This window comes from Paroedura picta, chromosome 11, assembly GCF_049243985.1.
Source record: "Paroedura picta isolate Pp20150507F chromosome 11, Ppicta_v3.0, whole genome shotgun sequence".
Taxonomy (NCBI): Eukaryota; Metazoa; Chordata; class Lepidosauria; order Squamata; family Gekkonidae; genus Paroedura; species Paroedura picta.
The window spans coordinates 44,749,742-44,764,186 of NC_135379.1; the positions used below are offsets into that span (position 1 = coordinate 44,749,742).

At 39.7% G+C, this 14,445-nt stretch overlaps 1 protein-coding gene across 1 annotated transcript in view; it reads left to right on the forward strand.

Moving 5' to 3' along the window:
• The window catches only part of DPY19L1 (dpy-19 like C-mannosyltransferase 1), a 41,625-nt gene extending 29,861 nt beyond the window's left edge, over positions 1-11,764 (forward strand). Inside the window, exons 17-23 of the mRNA XM_077302777.1 lie at positions 1,423-1,472; positions 3,253-3,280; positions 4,103-4,222; positions 5,595-5,769; positions 6,084-6,183; positions 8,221-8,346; positions 9,759-11,764. Of these exons, the coding sequence (XP_077158892.1) occupies positions 1,423-1,472; positions 3,253-3,280; positions 4,103-4,222; positions 5,595-5,769; positions 6,084-6,183; positions 8,221-8,346; positions 9,759-9,915 (756 nt within the window). The 3' untranslated portion in view covers positions 9,916-11,764. The remainder of the gene's footprint in view (positions 1-1,422; positions 1,473-3,252; positions 3,281-4,102; positions 4,223-5,594; positions 5,770-6,083; positions 6,184-8,220; positions 8,347-9,758) is intronic.
• The last annotated feature ends 2,681 nt before the right edge of the window (positions 11,765-14,445 follow it).

Sequence of the window (14,445 nt, forward strand, 5' to 3'; positions counted from 1 at the left end):
TCCCCCTAAGGTGGGAAAGAGCACTATATTAAACTGTGGCAACCTTTTTGTGCCTGACTCTGTCTCCTGTGGAAGCCATTTTGTTGCTGCAACTACCAAACTGTGTCAGAATTCCAAATGTGCCTGTTTTGTAGCCCTTTAAACCTCCCTATCAGCAGCTATCCAGGATAGCCAAGTACATCTGAAAAAAGCAAAAATAAAATAAATGACTTTATTAGGGATCAACCATATGGCAGCTGGTCAGATTATCCAATCTGTATTTCGTTTTTAAAATACTTGAAAATACCAATATGGTATTTTTGGGGCATTTTTTCAGCTCAGATACAGCTGCACACCTGTATTTCAGAGTTGCACGGACAATTGCAGAATGCAGAACGATACCACACAGTCCCCCAAATCCTTCTCCCTACACAGACCAGAGCTATCTCGCTTTTCACTGGGCAGGGATTACTTCTCAACTAAAGGCTATTTGCCTTTTTGACTTTTATAGGGATCCTCATTGATCCACCTACTCCTTCCACTTTCCCAGTCCAAAGTCAGGGCTAAACTGTCTCTTGGTTAACTTACAATTCCCAACTGATCTACTGCACAAAATTTCATTTAAACTACCTGTCACTCAAAGGTTCTCAAACTCTGTGACACATTAACCCCTTGACAGTCCATCAGAGTTGGTCTTTTCTTTCCCCATATATGGTGCCCTAAAGGGGACAATTAATTGATTTATATTAGAGATATGTGGTCATCATATGATCATTATGTGATCTCTTTTTGCATAATCACAAAAAGGGGAATTTCAGCACATATTAGTCTGAAGGGAGAACCACTTTTAAAAATAGCATGTCTAAGTATTTGTGAAGGCCCAGGCAGGGAATTGTATTTATTAACAGACGTTTGAGCCATTATAGATTGGCAGAGGCAGATTCAGTTGTACAGAATTTATTAGAAACTATCAGTTTCAATTTTATTTACGGTAATAGACCAACCAGTAGAAAACATAAAATTACAGATATAAAATCAATTATGAATTGATAAAAACAAGAAATAAGAACAATTGCATATGGATCCAGTGTAAAAGTATTAGGGTATAGGGTTGGTCCAGCTCTGCCTTATTTTTATAGCTACCCAAGCAAATTTGGCAATCATTTTCATTAGGTCTTTATTTGTGTCTGACGGTATTAGCTTAAGACGCTGTTTCCTCAGACCTCTGGGGCATTCTGGAAGCAATGAGGCCAGTGAATCTGTACGGAGGTGACAATAGAGTCCACACTCAAATAAGACATGTATTAGAAAATAGAAAGACATTTCAGAGAACATCAGACTAATTTGATCTTGTTGAAACATCTGTCGACCTAATAGTGTTGTCTATTTATGTATTTCTCTGTTAGCCTAAAATCTGTCTTTAAAATCTTTCATTATTCACAGACATATCAATATGCATTAGCCAAGATATGTAATGAGGAATGCACAGAAAGGTAAATATATTGAGTATTCAGGGCTATGTTGCAAGGATTTGTCACAGGGGAACTTGCATATGGACAAAGGAATCAGAGTTCTGAGAAATGTGAGCAGCTCTTGCTATATTAAGGGCTGTAAGTACTTCGCTTTCAACTGGCGCTGAATAAGCATTGTAAGCACTTTCAAAACCTGTTAACAAAAATATAATTTTAAGCAACTCAGGAGACACTTAGATGTTATGATATTTGTGCAGCATGAAGAGTTTGCCACTTGGTTAACCTCTGCACTATTTTCATGTGCTGTTAGCTTCTTACTTTGAAAGAGGGGAAATAGCCTTTTAAATTAGCTGTATAGAAGAATGTATTGCGTTTTAAGTAAATGTGAATTTTTTTATTAGTTGCTGTTTAAAAATAAGTTGAATTATGAATGGAGTGCAATTTAGTATTAAGCTTGATGCTAAATGAGAAGCAATTTATCAAATTAGGTGCTGAACAAGCTCGGCGTTGCTGCTTTCTTAGCCCAAGCTACTCACTGGTATCTTGGTATTGGACTCTAATTGCTTATAGCAATAGTTACTAGTTCTTTGGAAATCATGCTACTTTAGTTGCTTTTCTGAAGTGACCTGCATGTTCCAAATCAGGGACCCCCCATGTAGTGCCCATGGTGCCCACTGGTATCTTTTCGAGTGCCCACTAAGTATTTTCAGGAAGTAAGTGAGGCCAGGTAGGACTTGGGTTATCTAGGCTTTTGACTGAATGTTGGGGATTTGTTTGGCTGTGCAGATTTTTTTTTTATGTTGCTTTGGCAGCAGTTACCAGCACAGCAGAAGGATCTGCATTGTGTTACTGAAGTTAAGCTGTGGCAACCCATTTGCGTCTGACTCTGCCTCCTGTGGCAGGCATTTTGTCGCCACACACATCACACCGTGTCAGAATTCCAAATGTGCCTACAGGCTTGGTCATCAGTACCTGTATTTTACTCTGTTGGACTCTTAGTGGATGTTGTCTTTGTGGAGGACAAGCTCTTATCAGATGAATAGAGCAGGATTATTCCCACCCAGAATAAGATATGCTTAAAAATATTCTGGTGATAAACACGCTGTACATCATGTATATCTACACACATAAACATGTAGATTAGTGAACATAACAAAATAAATACGGTTATAGCAACTTTGTTATAAACATCAAAGAGAACCAGTACATTCAAAATAATTGGGATCGTTTGATTTAGCTCGTAAACAGAAGACGGGGTTGATTTCTGTGATCAGTTAGTGAAATAAATATGAAAGAAGGAAGGAAGGAAGGAAAGGGAAGGAAGGGAAGGGAAGGGAAGGAAGGGAGGACACATGGGGGCTAATATCCATGTAGGCTGTAATGCTGCAGCAAAGAGGGGAAGGGGATAAAAATGCCCTAGAATCATAGAATCATAGAGTTGGAAGGGACCTCCTAGGTCATCTAGTCCAACCCCCCCTGCACTATGCAGGACACTCACAACCCTATTGCTCATCCGCTGTAACCTGCCACCCCCTTAAGCCTTCAACAAGCCTTCCCTGTCTCTTCTTTCAACATAGCTCTTCTGATGGAAGAGCAGGGAAAGGGTGATTTTGCAATCCCTCCCTGTTGCATCCTCCTAACCAGCTTAGCTATTAGAACTCCAGGAATAGCTCTTAGAATTGGAAACAATTGCATCTATCGATAATGGACTCCGATCTACACTAGTAAAAATTTACTGTTTCTATTGCTGGATATAGATTATTGTGTGCAATAAACAACATGTAGCATTTTCTTTGTCCAGACAGGAGGATCATTTTATTCGTGGAGAGGTAAGGATCTCTTCCTCTCTTCTTTTGCTCATGCCGAGATTTCCCCCCAGTTAAGTTAGAAAATATGTCTTCTGTGAGAAATAGCAACATAGTGGAGTAATGAATTGTAATTGTAATGAATTGTAAATTCCCAGTTCAGTCAGGTGTAAGTGTGCATTTGTGCTTAGTGCTGTCTAGTTGCTTTCAACTTATGCTGACTCTGTGAACTTATGCTGACTCCTTGCAAATGTCCTATTGTTAATAGTCATTCTCAGGTCTTGCAAACTAAGCCCTGCGGCTTCCTTGGTTGAGTCCATCTATCTCATGTTGCTGCCTTTAACTTTCCCTAGAATTATTGTCTTTTCCAGTGCCTCTTGTCTTCTCATGATGTGACCATACAATACCCTATGTTAAAAAATTCACTGATAGTCTCTCGACAAATCAGAATGTTCTCAATTAGCTCACCCCCCACAAAGGATAGATAATATGAAGATGAACATAATGGCTTCCCTCACAGGACAGTTAATAAGGATTACAATATGACAGCGTGCGTCAACTAGAAGTGGATGACAAATAGTAGATGTTACTAATATGGAATGCATTGCAGCCAAGTGAAGTATAACGTTGAAACAAGCAATGTTGCTGATTAAAGTTAAAATATAGAAGAGGCCCTGGTCCTTGTAAGAACTGCTAACTTAATGCTTGTTTAAATTGTTCTGTTTTATTCAGATCTTTATGGTTTCTGTAGTTTTGTAATGGATAATTGGTTTTCTTACATTAGATTGGATCTTATTTGAAAAGGATAAATGTACATATTTTCTTACTATTGTGTTCATTTTGCAGATAGTGTACCACACACTGCAACTTGTTGTATTTGCAGTTCTTGCCATTTTAGTTATGAGACTAAAGCTATTTCTTACACCTCATATGTGTCTCATGGCATCCTTGATCTGTTCAAAACAAGTAAGTCACTATCTTTTGTTAGACTTTTACTTATGTATTAATACACTTAACACACAGTGTGGCTAATGAAGCATCTCAGTATGCCAAACATTGTAATACTGAACTGAACTACATGCATCCGACCTTGATGAATAAACATAATACCTGGTCAAAATCATGTTTCTCAAGGTGGATCTATGAAAACCCTGCTGCACCGGAGGGGTAGTGGAGAGGAGGCAAAGATAGTTTCCATCCACAGAGGTTCCTGGGTGGTTCAAGCTTCTATAAGAGCCAGTTTTGGCCTGTAGATGTATAATGTTTATTTATTTCTTATTCACATTTCTATACCGCCCCTCACGACAAGTCGTCTCGGGGCGGTTCACAATATGAAACCAATAAAATACAATATAAAACCCCATGAACCCCCCTTAAATATACAATAGGTAAAAAAGCCAAAAGACAAGCGGCAGCTATTTTTCCAACCCACTATCTGTTCCAGCCAGGTCAGCATGATCATCCAATAATCCTGTCCATCCTGTGGCGGATCATACACATGGGGGGGGATACACAGATGTCAATTCTGGTTACTGCCCTGGCTTCAACCAAATGTCTGGCGGAAGAGCTCTATCTTACAGGCTCTGCAGAACCTAACAAACTCTGTCAAGGTCCTTAGCTCTTCCGGGAACTATTCCACCAGGTTGGAGCCAGGGCCGAAAAGGCCCTGGCCCTGGTGGAGGTCAGGTGGTTATCCCAGGGGCCCAGGACAACCAGCAAATTCATACCCACAGAGTACAAGGCTCTGCGTAGGGCATAAACATGTTCTGCTTCCATTGTGGTTTTGTGGATATTACCGGACATGCCTTTCCACAAAAACCTTGTTCTGTCTTGTGCACTGTCAGGGTTAAGGTAGTTTTTACGATGAATCATGATAGACCATGAAATGAGACAGCACCTTGTACGTTGGTTCAAGTTTTACTGTACACTCAACATTTATAATTCTCAACATAGCCCCATATGCAGATGCTTAAATCTGTTGGTTAGGGCCATGTGGAGAGAAAGGAGATCTTTCTGTAAATTTGCAGGTAACTCCATCAGTTTACAGAAAAATCCAGTTTTTTATGTCCCTGCCTGTGCATGAGCCGTTGCCACAAAATAGACCACTCAGCCCAGCTAAACCAGTCACATGACACTTATCTCTCAGCCTGGCAGTGATGAGAGGACTGTGGGTTCTAAGCATGGGTACCACTGCTTGACACTGCTGGCCTTTTGCTGTATATGAAAAGCCTCAACCTCCATCTCCTGGTTTCCATGAGTTAATACTTATTGTATTTTTCATGAAGTCAGAATGCTTAATGTCTTTGAAAAATGATACATTTTAATTTCTTTTTATTAGCTCTTTGGATGGGTCTTCTGCAAAATCCAACCTGGAACTCTTGTTGTTGCCATTTTAGCAATGATGGCATTTGAGGGGATCGCAAACGTTCAAAAAGAGTGGAGAATTGTAGGCGAATTTAGCAATTTTCCCCAAGAAGAACTGTTGACGTGGATAAAAACAAACACCAAAGAAGGTATTACAATCTTCTTTTCATAATAACAGTTACAGCATCCAGGAAAAGACAAGCAGAAATCTAGCCGAAGATTAAGCTGCTGAATAATTTTCTCAGATGCTATATTTTGCTACATTCTTTTTGGTAGAAAAGGGGTGATTATATGTTTTTAAATTAGTAAGACTACATTATATTGGCAAAACAGGATGCCTGTTATGCATGAACAAATACATTTCTAAATTTGCCTCTGATATTTCAAGTATTCTTTAGGATTCTGGTTTTTAGAATGTGAATCCCATCTCTATTTTGTTATACATTTTTATAATTCATTTCAGGAGCTGTTTTTGCAGGAGCAATGCCTACAATGGCAAGTGTAAAACTGTCTACACTTCGGCCTATTGTGAATCATCCTCATTATGAAGATGCAGGATTACGGTGAGATAGTTTCTTTTTAAAATTTTGCTTCTTTGTTCTTAGGCATCATAGAAATTATCATCATTAGATCAGTAGGGATTATTAACATGAACTATGGGGTCATAGCTAGGGATGTGTTTTCAGGTGTATCTGTCTGTCTTTAAAATGAAGTCTGAAACCAGAAATAATTTGTGCGGGCTGATCAAAAAGTTCCAAACAAGGGTACTTTCATTTTCAAAATTGGCTGTAAGTACCGGCGTATAAGACGACTGGGCGTATAATACGACCCCCCAATATTTCCACTCAAAATACAGTACTATAGGCCACTATGGGCAGCTATGTCTATCCCAACTGAAGGGCACCCGGTGTATAAGACGACCCCCCCACTTGGAGGCATGTTTTTCAGGGAGAAAAAGTAGTCTTATACACCAGCAAATACTGTAGTTTGTGAACTTGCGACTCTTGCAAGAACCAAGTCCCTTGCAAGACCGGTCAGTCATAGAGGAGATCAGCCCTGACTGCTTCTTAGAAGGCCAGATCGTGAAAATGAAACTCAAATACTTTGGCCACCTCATGAGAAGGAAGGACTCCCTGGAGAAGAGCCTAATGCTGGGAGCGATCGAGGGCAAAAGCAGAAGGGGACGACAGAGAATGAGGTGGCTGGATGGAGTCACTGAAGCAGTTGGTGCAAACTTAAATGGACTCCGGGGAATGGTAGAGGACAGGAAGACCTGGAGGATCATTGTCCATGGGGTCGCGATGGGTCGAACACGACTTTGCACCTAACAACAACAACAACAGAGGACAGGAAGGCCTGGAGGATCATTGTCCATAGGGATGCGATTGGTCGGACATGACTTCGCACCTAACAACAACAAGCTTGTGATCCAAGAGTTACTTAAGAGTATGAGAATGTTGCGGCAGTTTGAAGTTCTTTGGGAGGTAATAAACCAACTCAACACCATTTCACATTTCATATAAATGTTGCTTTTCAATTTATTTAAAACAGGCAGATGAACTGATTTAGTCAAGAGGTTCTGCTGTGAAGGGAGATGAGTGAACTGGTAGTTGCTTTAAGATGAATTATGTGCTGAGAGGAACATTGGGTGATCACTTGAACAAACATCAAGAGATTTGTACCCAGGTCTTCCATTCCCACTAATTTGTCCCTCAGTACACATAGGGCTGTTTTGTATGCTCCAGCAATTGTTTAGTATCTATTTATTAATGTGCGTTATTTATAGTCCACCATTCTCATTGATACTCATGATGGGTTATATAGCATATGTCAAATACAATCAACAAGATGGGACATCCTCAAAAGTAATAAGGCTTAAATTGCAGAAATCAAAGTGGAGCTGAAACAAACCGTGTGCCTTAATATGACATATTCTAAATACAGAAATTATATGGTAGGATCACTAGACAGTGTATATTATACACAGGAGTGTAGTCTGCAGCCCCTGTTTCTTTACAATGATTTCTTTTGGAAGTATTTTGTTACAGTACAGCCCTTATTACCTATGTAAAAAAGCTCTTCGGAATAATTCAGAATTTGTGTTAGATTTCTTTCTTTCATCCAGTTGTTTATGTCTGGCTAGTCTGCAGCTACATCCCCCCCAGCTTTGCCTAATCTTTTAGTGTCCTTGGCTCATTGGGCCAGTTGTGGGCAATTCATGGCCTGCGAACAGAGAATAGGTTCCGCTTTCTGGATCAAAGCCCTCTTGGTGTGAACCAGTTCTCCCTCCTGAATCTCTGCCCCTATATAAAGTTAGAGAGCTTACCACTCTTTGTCTGTATCAACCTTTCAGTGCTTGTACCTGTGAATTCTGATTTGCAGTACTATTCTTCTCAATAAAGACTGAATGCCTTTATGGAGTTGTACTGGATTTCGTTGGTGAGGGGACTGCTCCTGCACTAGAGTCCTAGTTCATGACCAGGACACCATTGACTATAAAATTCCAGGATAAGGCATCTCTCTCTAGACATATCCATACTAGTTAGCTTGTCTTCTGTTTTGGTTGCTAACTGATTTTTGTGACTTCCTTTTCTTCAAAGAGCAAGAACAAAAATAGTTTATTCCATGTATAGTCGCAAACCAGCAAAAGAAGTTAAAAGGGAATTGCTAAAGATGGGAATAAATTATTACATTTTAGAAGACTCCTGGTGCCTGAGAAGAACCAAGTAAGTAACAAAATAAATATAGTTGATGAAATGCCATATCTTTGTACTATAAAGCAGGGGTAGTTAACCTGTGGTCCTCCAGATGTCCATGGACTACAATTCCCATGAGCCCCTGCAAGCATATGCTGGCAGGGGCTCATGGGAATTGTAGTCCACGAACATCTGGAGGACCACAGGTTGACTACCCCTGCTATAGAGCATGCTGCTGAAATATAGTTCAATGAAATATAGTTCAAATATAGTTCAATGAGGCCGTATATTTATACAGCAGACCCCTGCATCTGTGGTGTGGTGTGGTGTCACTCGTATGTTTATTTCCACAAGAACCAGAGTATATTTGACGGTCTATTGTTGATGTTGACACAGCTTCTCAAGTACAATGAGAACTTCTCCGCTAACTGTAGGAAAAATTCACTAATGCATTACTAAGTACCGTGTCTCCAAACCCCAATGGCATGATGGTGATCAAAGCTTTAGAATCTTCAACAAGAAATGTGTGAAGGATAATTGAGCAAGGACTTCTGATGTTTTTAGAGAAAGTGATGCATTTTTTTTGCTTGCTTATATCTTCCTGGCAGGAAAATCATAGACTTATCAGCCTAACCATAATATTAAAGCTAGAACTAGCAAACATAATCGTGAGAATAAGGAGGCAACCAGCATATTTTCTGCAAAGGAATGTCTTGTTTAGCCAATTTACTTAATTATTTGAGTATCTCTAAGCATGTAGGTAGGGGTTAGGGCGGGCACTGTCTGGGATAAAAACTCAGAGGGCCCAATCAGGAGCTGCGAAGCGACTCCTGATTGGCCCCTCCAAGTGTCCATCCAGGCTGCTTGGCCCAGCCATGCCAGGCTAGGCCGGGGACTTGCCGAGCAGACTGCACAGGCAGTCCAAACGGTAAGTCCTCCGGCCTGCCCTCTTCTCCACCTTCGGGAAAGAAGCAGGGATGCCGCGTCCCCGCGTTTCGGCTGCCGATGCGGCCATTCCAGCCTGAAGCTTCGGCAGCCAAAGCATGCAACCCTAATCCCAATGATGGTATTCTTTTGCTTTGCCTTTTATGTTTGGAATATTAATATTAATAATAATAATAATAATAAGCCAGTTTGGTTGCTCTACATTTTTTTGAGGTCCTTCCCGCACTTCTCCATTTATATCATAGCTTTTGCATTTAATTAACAAGATGAATATTCCCGTATTTTTGATAACAATTTGTAAAAACTAGCTACTGTAGAACATCTTAGAAAAGCAATTTTATCAGTATTGTTATGTTATAATAAAACATTAATTTGAGATATGTTTCTAACAGGTCTTTTATTGAGAGGTTTAACAAATGTTATGCAAAATTCCCCTTCTATGTTGCCTTAGCCTGCACCTTAAAAGAAATATCTGTTTTTATTTAAATATTTTCTAGGCCTGGCTGCAGCATGCCGGAGATCTGGGATATAGAAGATCCTATCAATGCTGGGAAAATCCCATTATGCATGATGCTCAGCAAAGATTCCAGGCCGTTTTTCAGAACAGTGTTTGACAACAGTGTGTTCAAAGTATTAGAAGTGAGTAGGGAATAGTTGTTCCGTGCAGCACATTTGCTGACAGTGTAACTTTAAACTGGCAACTATTTTTGAAAAATTCTGTGAATTCTGGCTCATTAATTAATGAGAGTTTTGCTGTTGATTTCAGTGAGTCCCAGGCTGCACCACTAGACCTCAGCCATGTTCCAGAGCACTATGTGTTCAGTGGCTGCAATTGTCCCTTGGAGTGACTAATAAGCCCATGTTTACATAGACTTTATTGCCTTTCTAAATTGAGCAGTGAGGCAACAGTTGGATGGCGAGCCTAGCCATATTTGTTTGGAAATGCATTCTGTTGCAATAAATTTCTAAATAAATATGTTTTAAGGTTGGAGTACCAGACTTTTACAATGAGGAGGACCTGTACTGTACTGTACTGTTTTAAAATAATCTCTTTGTATTTCATTTCTCGGTCCTTTAAAATTTGCTGTGCAAATGTTTTTACATTTGAATGCTTTTATATAAATGCTGGTCCCAAGCAAGTAAATGAAAATGGATACGGAAAAGTTTCTAGGTTGGTGCCATTGTAGAAGCTTTCTTAGCCAAGTCAGCATGTCTTGGAAGCTAGGCAAACAAATGAGTGGAGGTGCAGTATATAAGATTTATCACGTATTCAACCCAATATCGTACTAACCCCACTGTCCTAGCATGCTGCTCAGATATGCAGTTTTTATTATTATATATGTATGTATGTTTGTGAAAACCTGGGTGGTTTCCACTGTCCAGTTCATATTCAAGTGGCTATAGTTTTTCTTAAAACTTAAGGTGAATAATATTTAGATCACTTAAAATCTAGGTCACGTATTTAAATATTCTTTTATTCTACATGGAAGTGATTCTACATAACTTTACATTTCTGGAGGGAGACTGTGTCTTTTGCACATTCCCAATTTTCCTTTTTAAGTGATTGTTAAAAACAGACCACTAGAATCATCTGCAGTATTTTTGCTACTAGGTGAAATGCTTTGAAATTAGAGGGTAGCTGAAACTAACCAGTTTGCACATACGAAACTTCAAGAAAATGTTTCTTGGAGGAAGTCTTTTTGTTATTTCACTTCAGTGCAGTAATAAAAAAAAATATTTTGGCTGCCTTGTAGAAAGAGAGACTCTAAATTATTAGAAAATGACATTTTTGTTACCAAAAAAATAAAATGCACCAACATGAGCAATGTAAAATAAATCTGAAATGAAGTCATTTCATTTTTGTGGTTCCTGTACGCATCTTAGAATGGAGATAACTTTGTAACAGAGAAACCAATAGTGTGGTAAACATGAATTACACTTCTGCAGTATTCTGTCTCCTCCCTTTTCCTAAAACTTACATTGAGAACTGCCCTCAAATTCTGCTGACATACAGTGGAATTTCAGACAAGAATTCACTTTGCTACAATAAATAAGGAAAGCCTGTGCTAACTGCTATAACCAGATCTGTGACAGCAACTTTAAGTGATTCATATACGAACCATTTGGAAAAGTGTTTATCCATCTGTTTAATTTTAACTTCTGTATTGCAGCAAGACTGTTGTCTGCATCTAAAATAATAAATTCCGGTGCATTAAAATGATGAACCACATATTAGGATAGCAATGCAAGAAATATTAAGATTAGTTTGGTTTATTTAAGGAGGTGAGGAGAGTAGTGTAATCACACGTAAAAATCTCATTTTGTTACTCTTGTTAGATTGGGCCACCATAAAAAACAAACCGTGAAAAATTGGCATGAAAGAAGCAGAAAACGAGTATCTTATTTTGTGAATAAATTATATTACAGCACAAAATTTGTGTATTTTTATGGATTTTATGACAGTTGTTATTTGTTGTTAAATAAAATATTTGTTTGTAGTTGAGCTTCTGTGTGGCTATTTCACAAATATGCATTTAAAAAATCCTCCATTTTTATTTTCGGGCGTTGCAGTCATGGAGGCTGAGGTAAGAAAAATGGTGCAAAAAGGCACCTGGCATTAGAGATGTAAAGGTGTGGAAAATGGGTGGAAAAGTTCAGAAAAAAACCTTTGTCCACATTATTTGTAAAGATTTGTTTGAGAAAAAATTGGAGGGGGGGCCTAAAAAAACTCGTATGGTTAACTTTTTTTCTCCTTCGGAATGAATTAAATGTCATTTATGACAAAGTTTTACTGAAAATGTGTACAACAAGAAAATATATAACACCACCAGCAACAGTCGCTAATAATACTTCCTGTGCATATTCTAGGTGAATTTAACATTTCAAGAACATTTATTGATTAGATGTGAGTACATTTGACAACAATTAACATGCTATAATGTTTTAATCGTAATGCAGCATTAAAGAGTTGGATATTCTCAATGTTATAAGGTTATACTTGCTATCCAGATACGCTGGTGTCCTTATGTATAGTGGCTGTATGAGAATCTCTGTCCAAATAACACACTTCCCTTTGCTTTTTGCAGGATTTGTTTCCTACCTTTGATTTTTAATTTTTTGTACCTTTCAGATGGCAAACTATTGAGATGCATTTGCTAAGGTAGCATAGGGTGCAGCGTGTTGCAATTGAGTATGTTTCCAGTTTTTCTTATAGTAGTTGTTGTTAGGTGCGAAGTCATGTCCGACCCATTGTGACCCCATGGACAATGATCCTCAAGGCCTTCCTGTCCTCTACCATTCCTCAAAGTCCATTTAAGTTTGCACCTACTGCTTCAGTGACTCCATCCAGCCACCTCATTCTCTGTCGTCCTCTTCTTCTTCTTTTGCCCTCAGTCGTTCCCAGCATTAGGCTCATCTCCAGGGAGTCCTTCCTTCTCATGAGGTGGCCAAAGTAGTTGAGTTTCATCTTCAGGATCTGGCCTTCTAAGGAGCAGTCAGGGTTGATCTCCTCTAGGACTGACCGGTTTGTTCGCCTTGCAGCCTACTACTTATACTATTTATAGTTGTTGTTGTTATGTGCGAAGTCGTGTCCGACCCATCGCGACCCCATGGACAATGATCCTCCAGGCCTTCCTGTCCTCTACCATTCCCCGGAGTCCATTTAAGTTAGCACCTACTGCTTCAGTGACTCCATCCAGCCACCTCATTCTCTGTCGCCCCCTTCTTCTTTTGCCCTCGATCGCTCCCAGCATTAGGCTCTTCTCCAGGGAGTTCTTCCTTCTCATGAGGTGGCCAAAGTATTTGAGTTTCATCTTCAGGATCTGGCCTTCTAAAGAGCAGTCAGGGCTGATCTCCTCTAGGACTGACTGGTTTGTTCGCCTTGCAGTCCAAGGGACTCGCAAGAGTCTTCTCCAGCACCAGAGTTCAAAAGCCTCAATTCTTTGACGCTCGGCCTTCCTTATGGTCCAACTTTCGCAGCCATACATTGCAACTGGGAATACCATAGCCTTGACTAAACGCACTTTTGTTGGCAGGTTGATGTCTCTGCTTTTTAGGATGCTGTCTAGATTTGCCATAGCTTTCCTCCCCAGGAGCAAGCGTCTTTTAATTTCTTTGCTGCAGTCCCCATCTGCAGTGATTTTGGAGCCCAGGAAAATAAAATCTGTCACTATCTCCATTTCTTCCCCATCTATTTGCCATGAATTGAGAGGGCCGGATGCCATGATCTTTGTTTTCTTGATGTTGAGTTTCAAGCCAACTTTTGCACTCTCCTCCTTCACCCGCATCAACAGGCTCTTTAGTTCCTCTTCACTTTCTGCCATTAGAGTGGTATCATCTGCATATCTGAGGTTGTTGATATTTCTCCCTGCAATCTTGATTCCAATTTGTGACTCCTCTAATCCCGCATTTCTCATGATGTGCTCTGCATACAAGTTAAATAGGCAAGGCGACAGTATACAGCCTTGCCGAACTCCTTTCTCAATTTTGAACCAGTTAGTGATTCCATGTTCGGTTCTCACTGTTGCTTCCTGACCTGCATATAAATTTCTCAAGAGACAAATAAGATGCTCTGGTATTCCCATCTCTTTAAGAACTTGCCACAATTTGTTGTGCTCCACACAATCAAAGGCTTTAGCATAGTCAATGAAGCAGAAGTAGACGTTCTTCTGGTACTCTCTAGCTTTCTCCATGATCCAGCGTATGTTGGCAATTTGATCTCTAGTTCCTCTGCCTCTTCGAAATCCTGCCTGTACTTCTGGAAGTTCTCGGTCCACATATTGCTGGAGCCTAGCTTGTAGGATTTTGAGCATAACTTTGCTAGCATGAGAAATTAGTGCAATGGTGCGGTAGTTTGAACATTCTTTGGCATTGCCCTTCTTTGGGATTGGAATGTAAACTGACCTTTTCCAATCCTGTGGCCATTGTTGAGTTTTCCAAATTTGCTGGCATATTGAGTGTAGCACTTTTACTGCATCGTCCTTTAAGATTTTGAATAGTTCAACTGGAATGCTGTCACCACCACTAGCTTTATTGTTGCTCAGACTTCCTAAGGCCCATTTGACTTCACATTCCAGGATGTCTGGCTCCAGGTCAGTAACTACCACATTGTGGTCATCAGGGATGTTAAGCTCGCTCTTGTATAGCTCTTCTGTATAATTTTGCCACCTTTGTTTAATCTCTTCT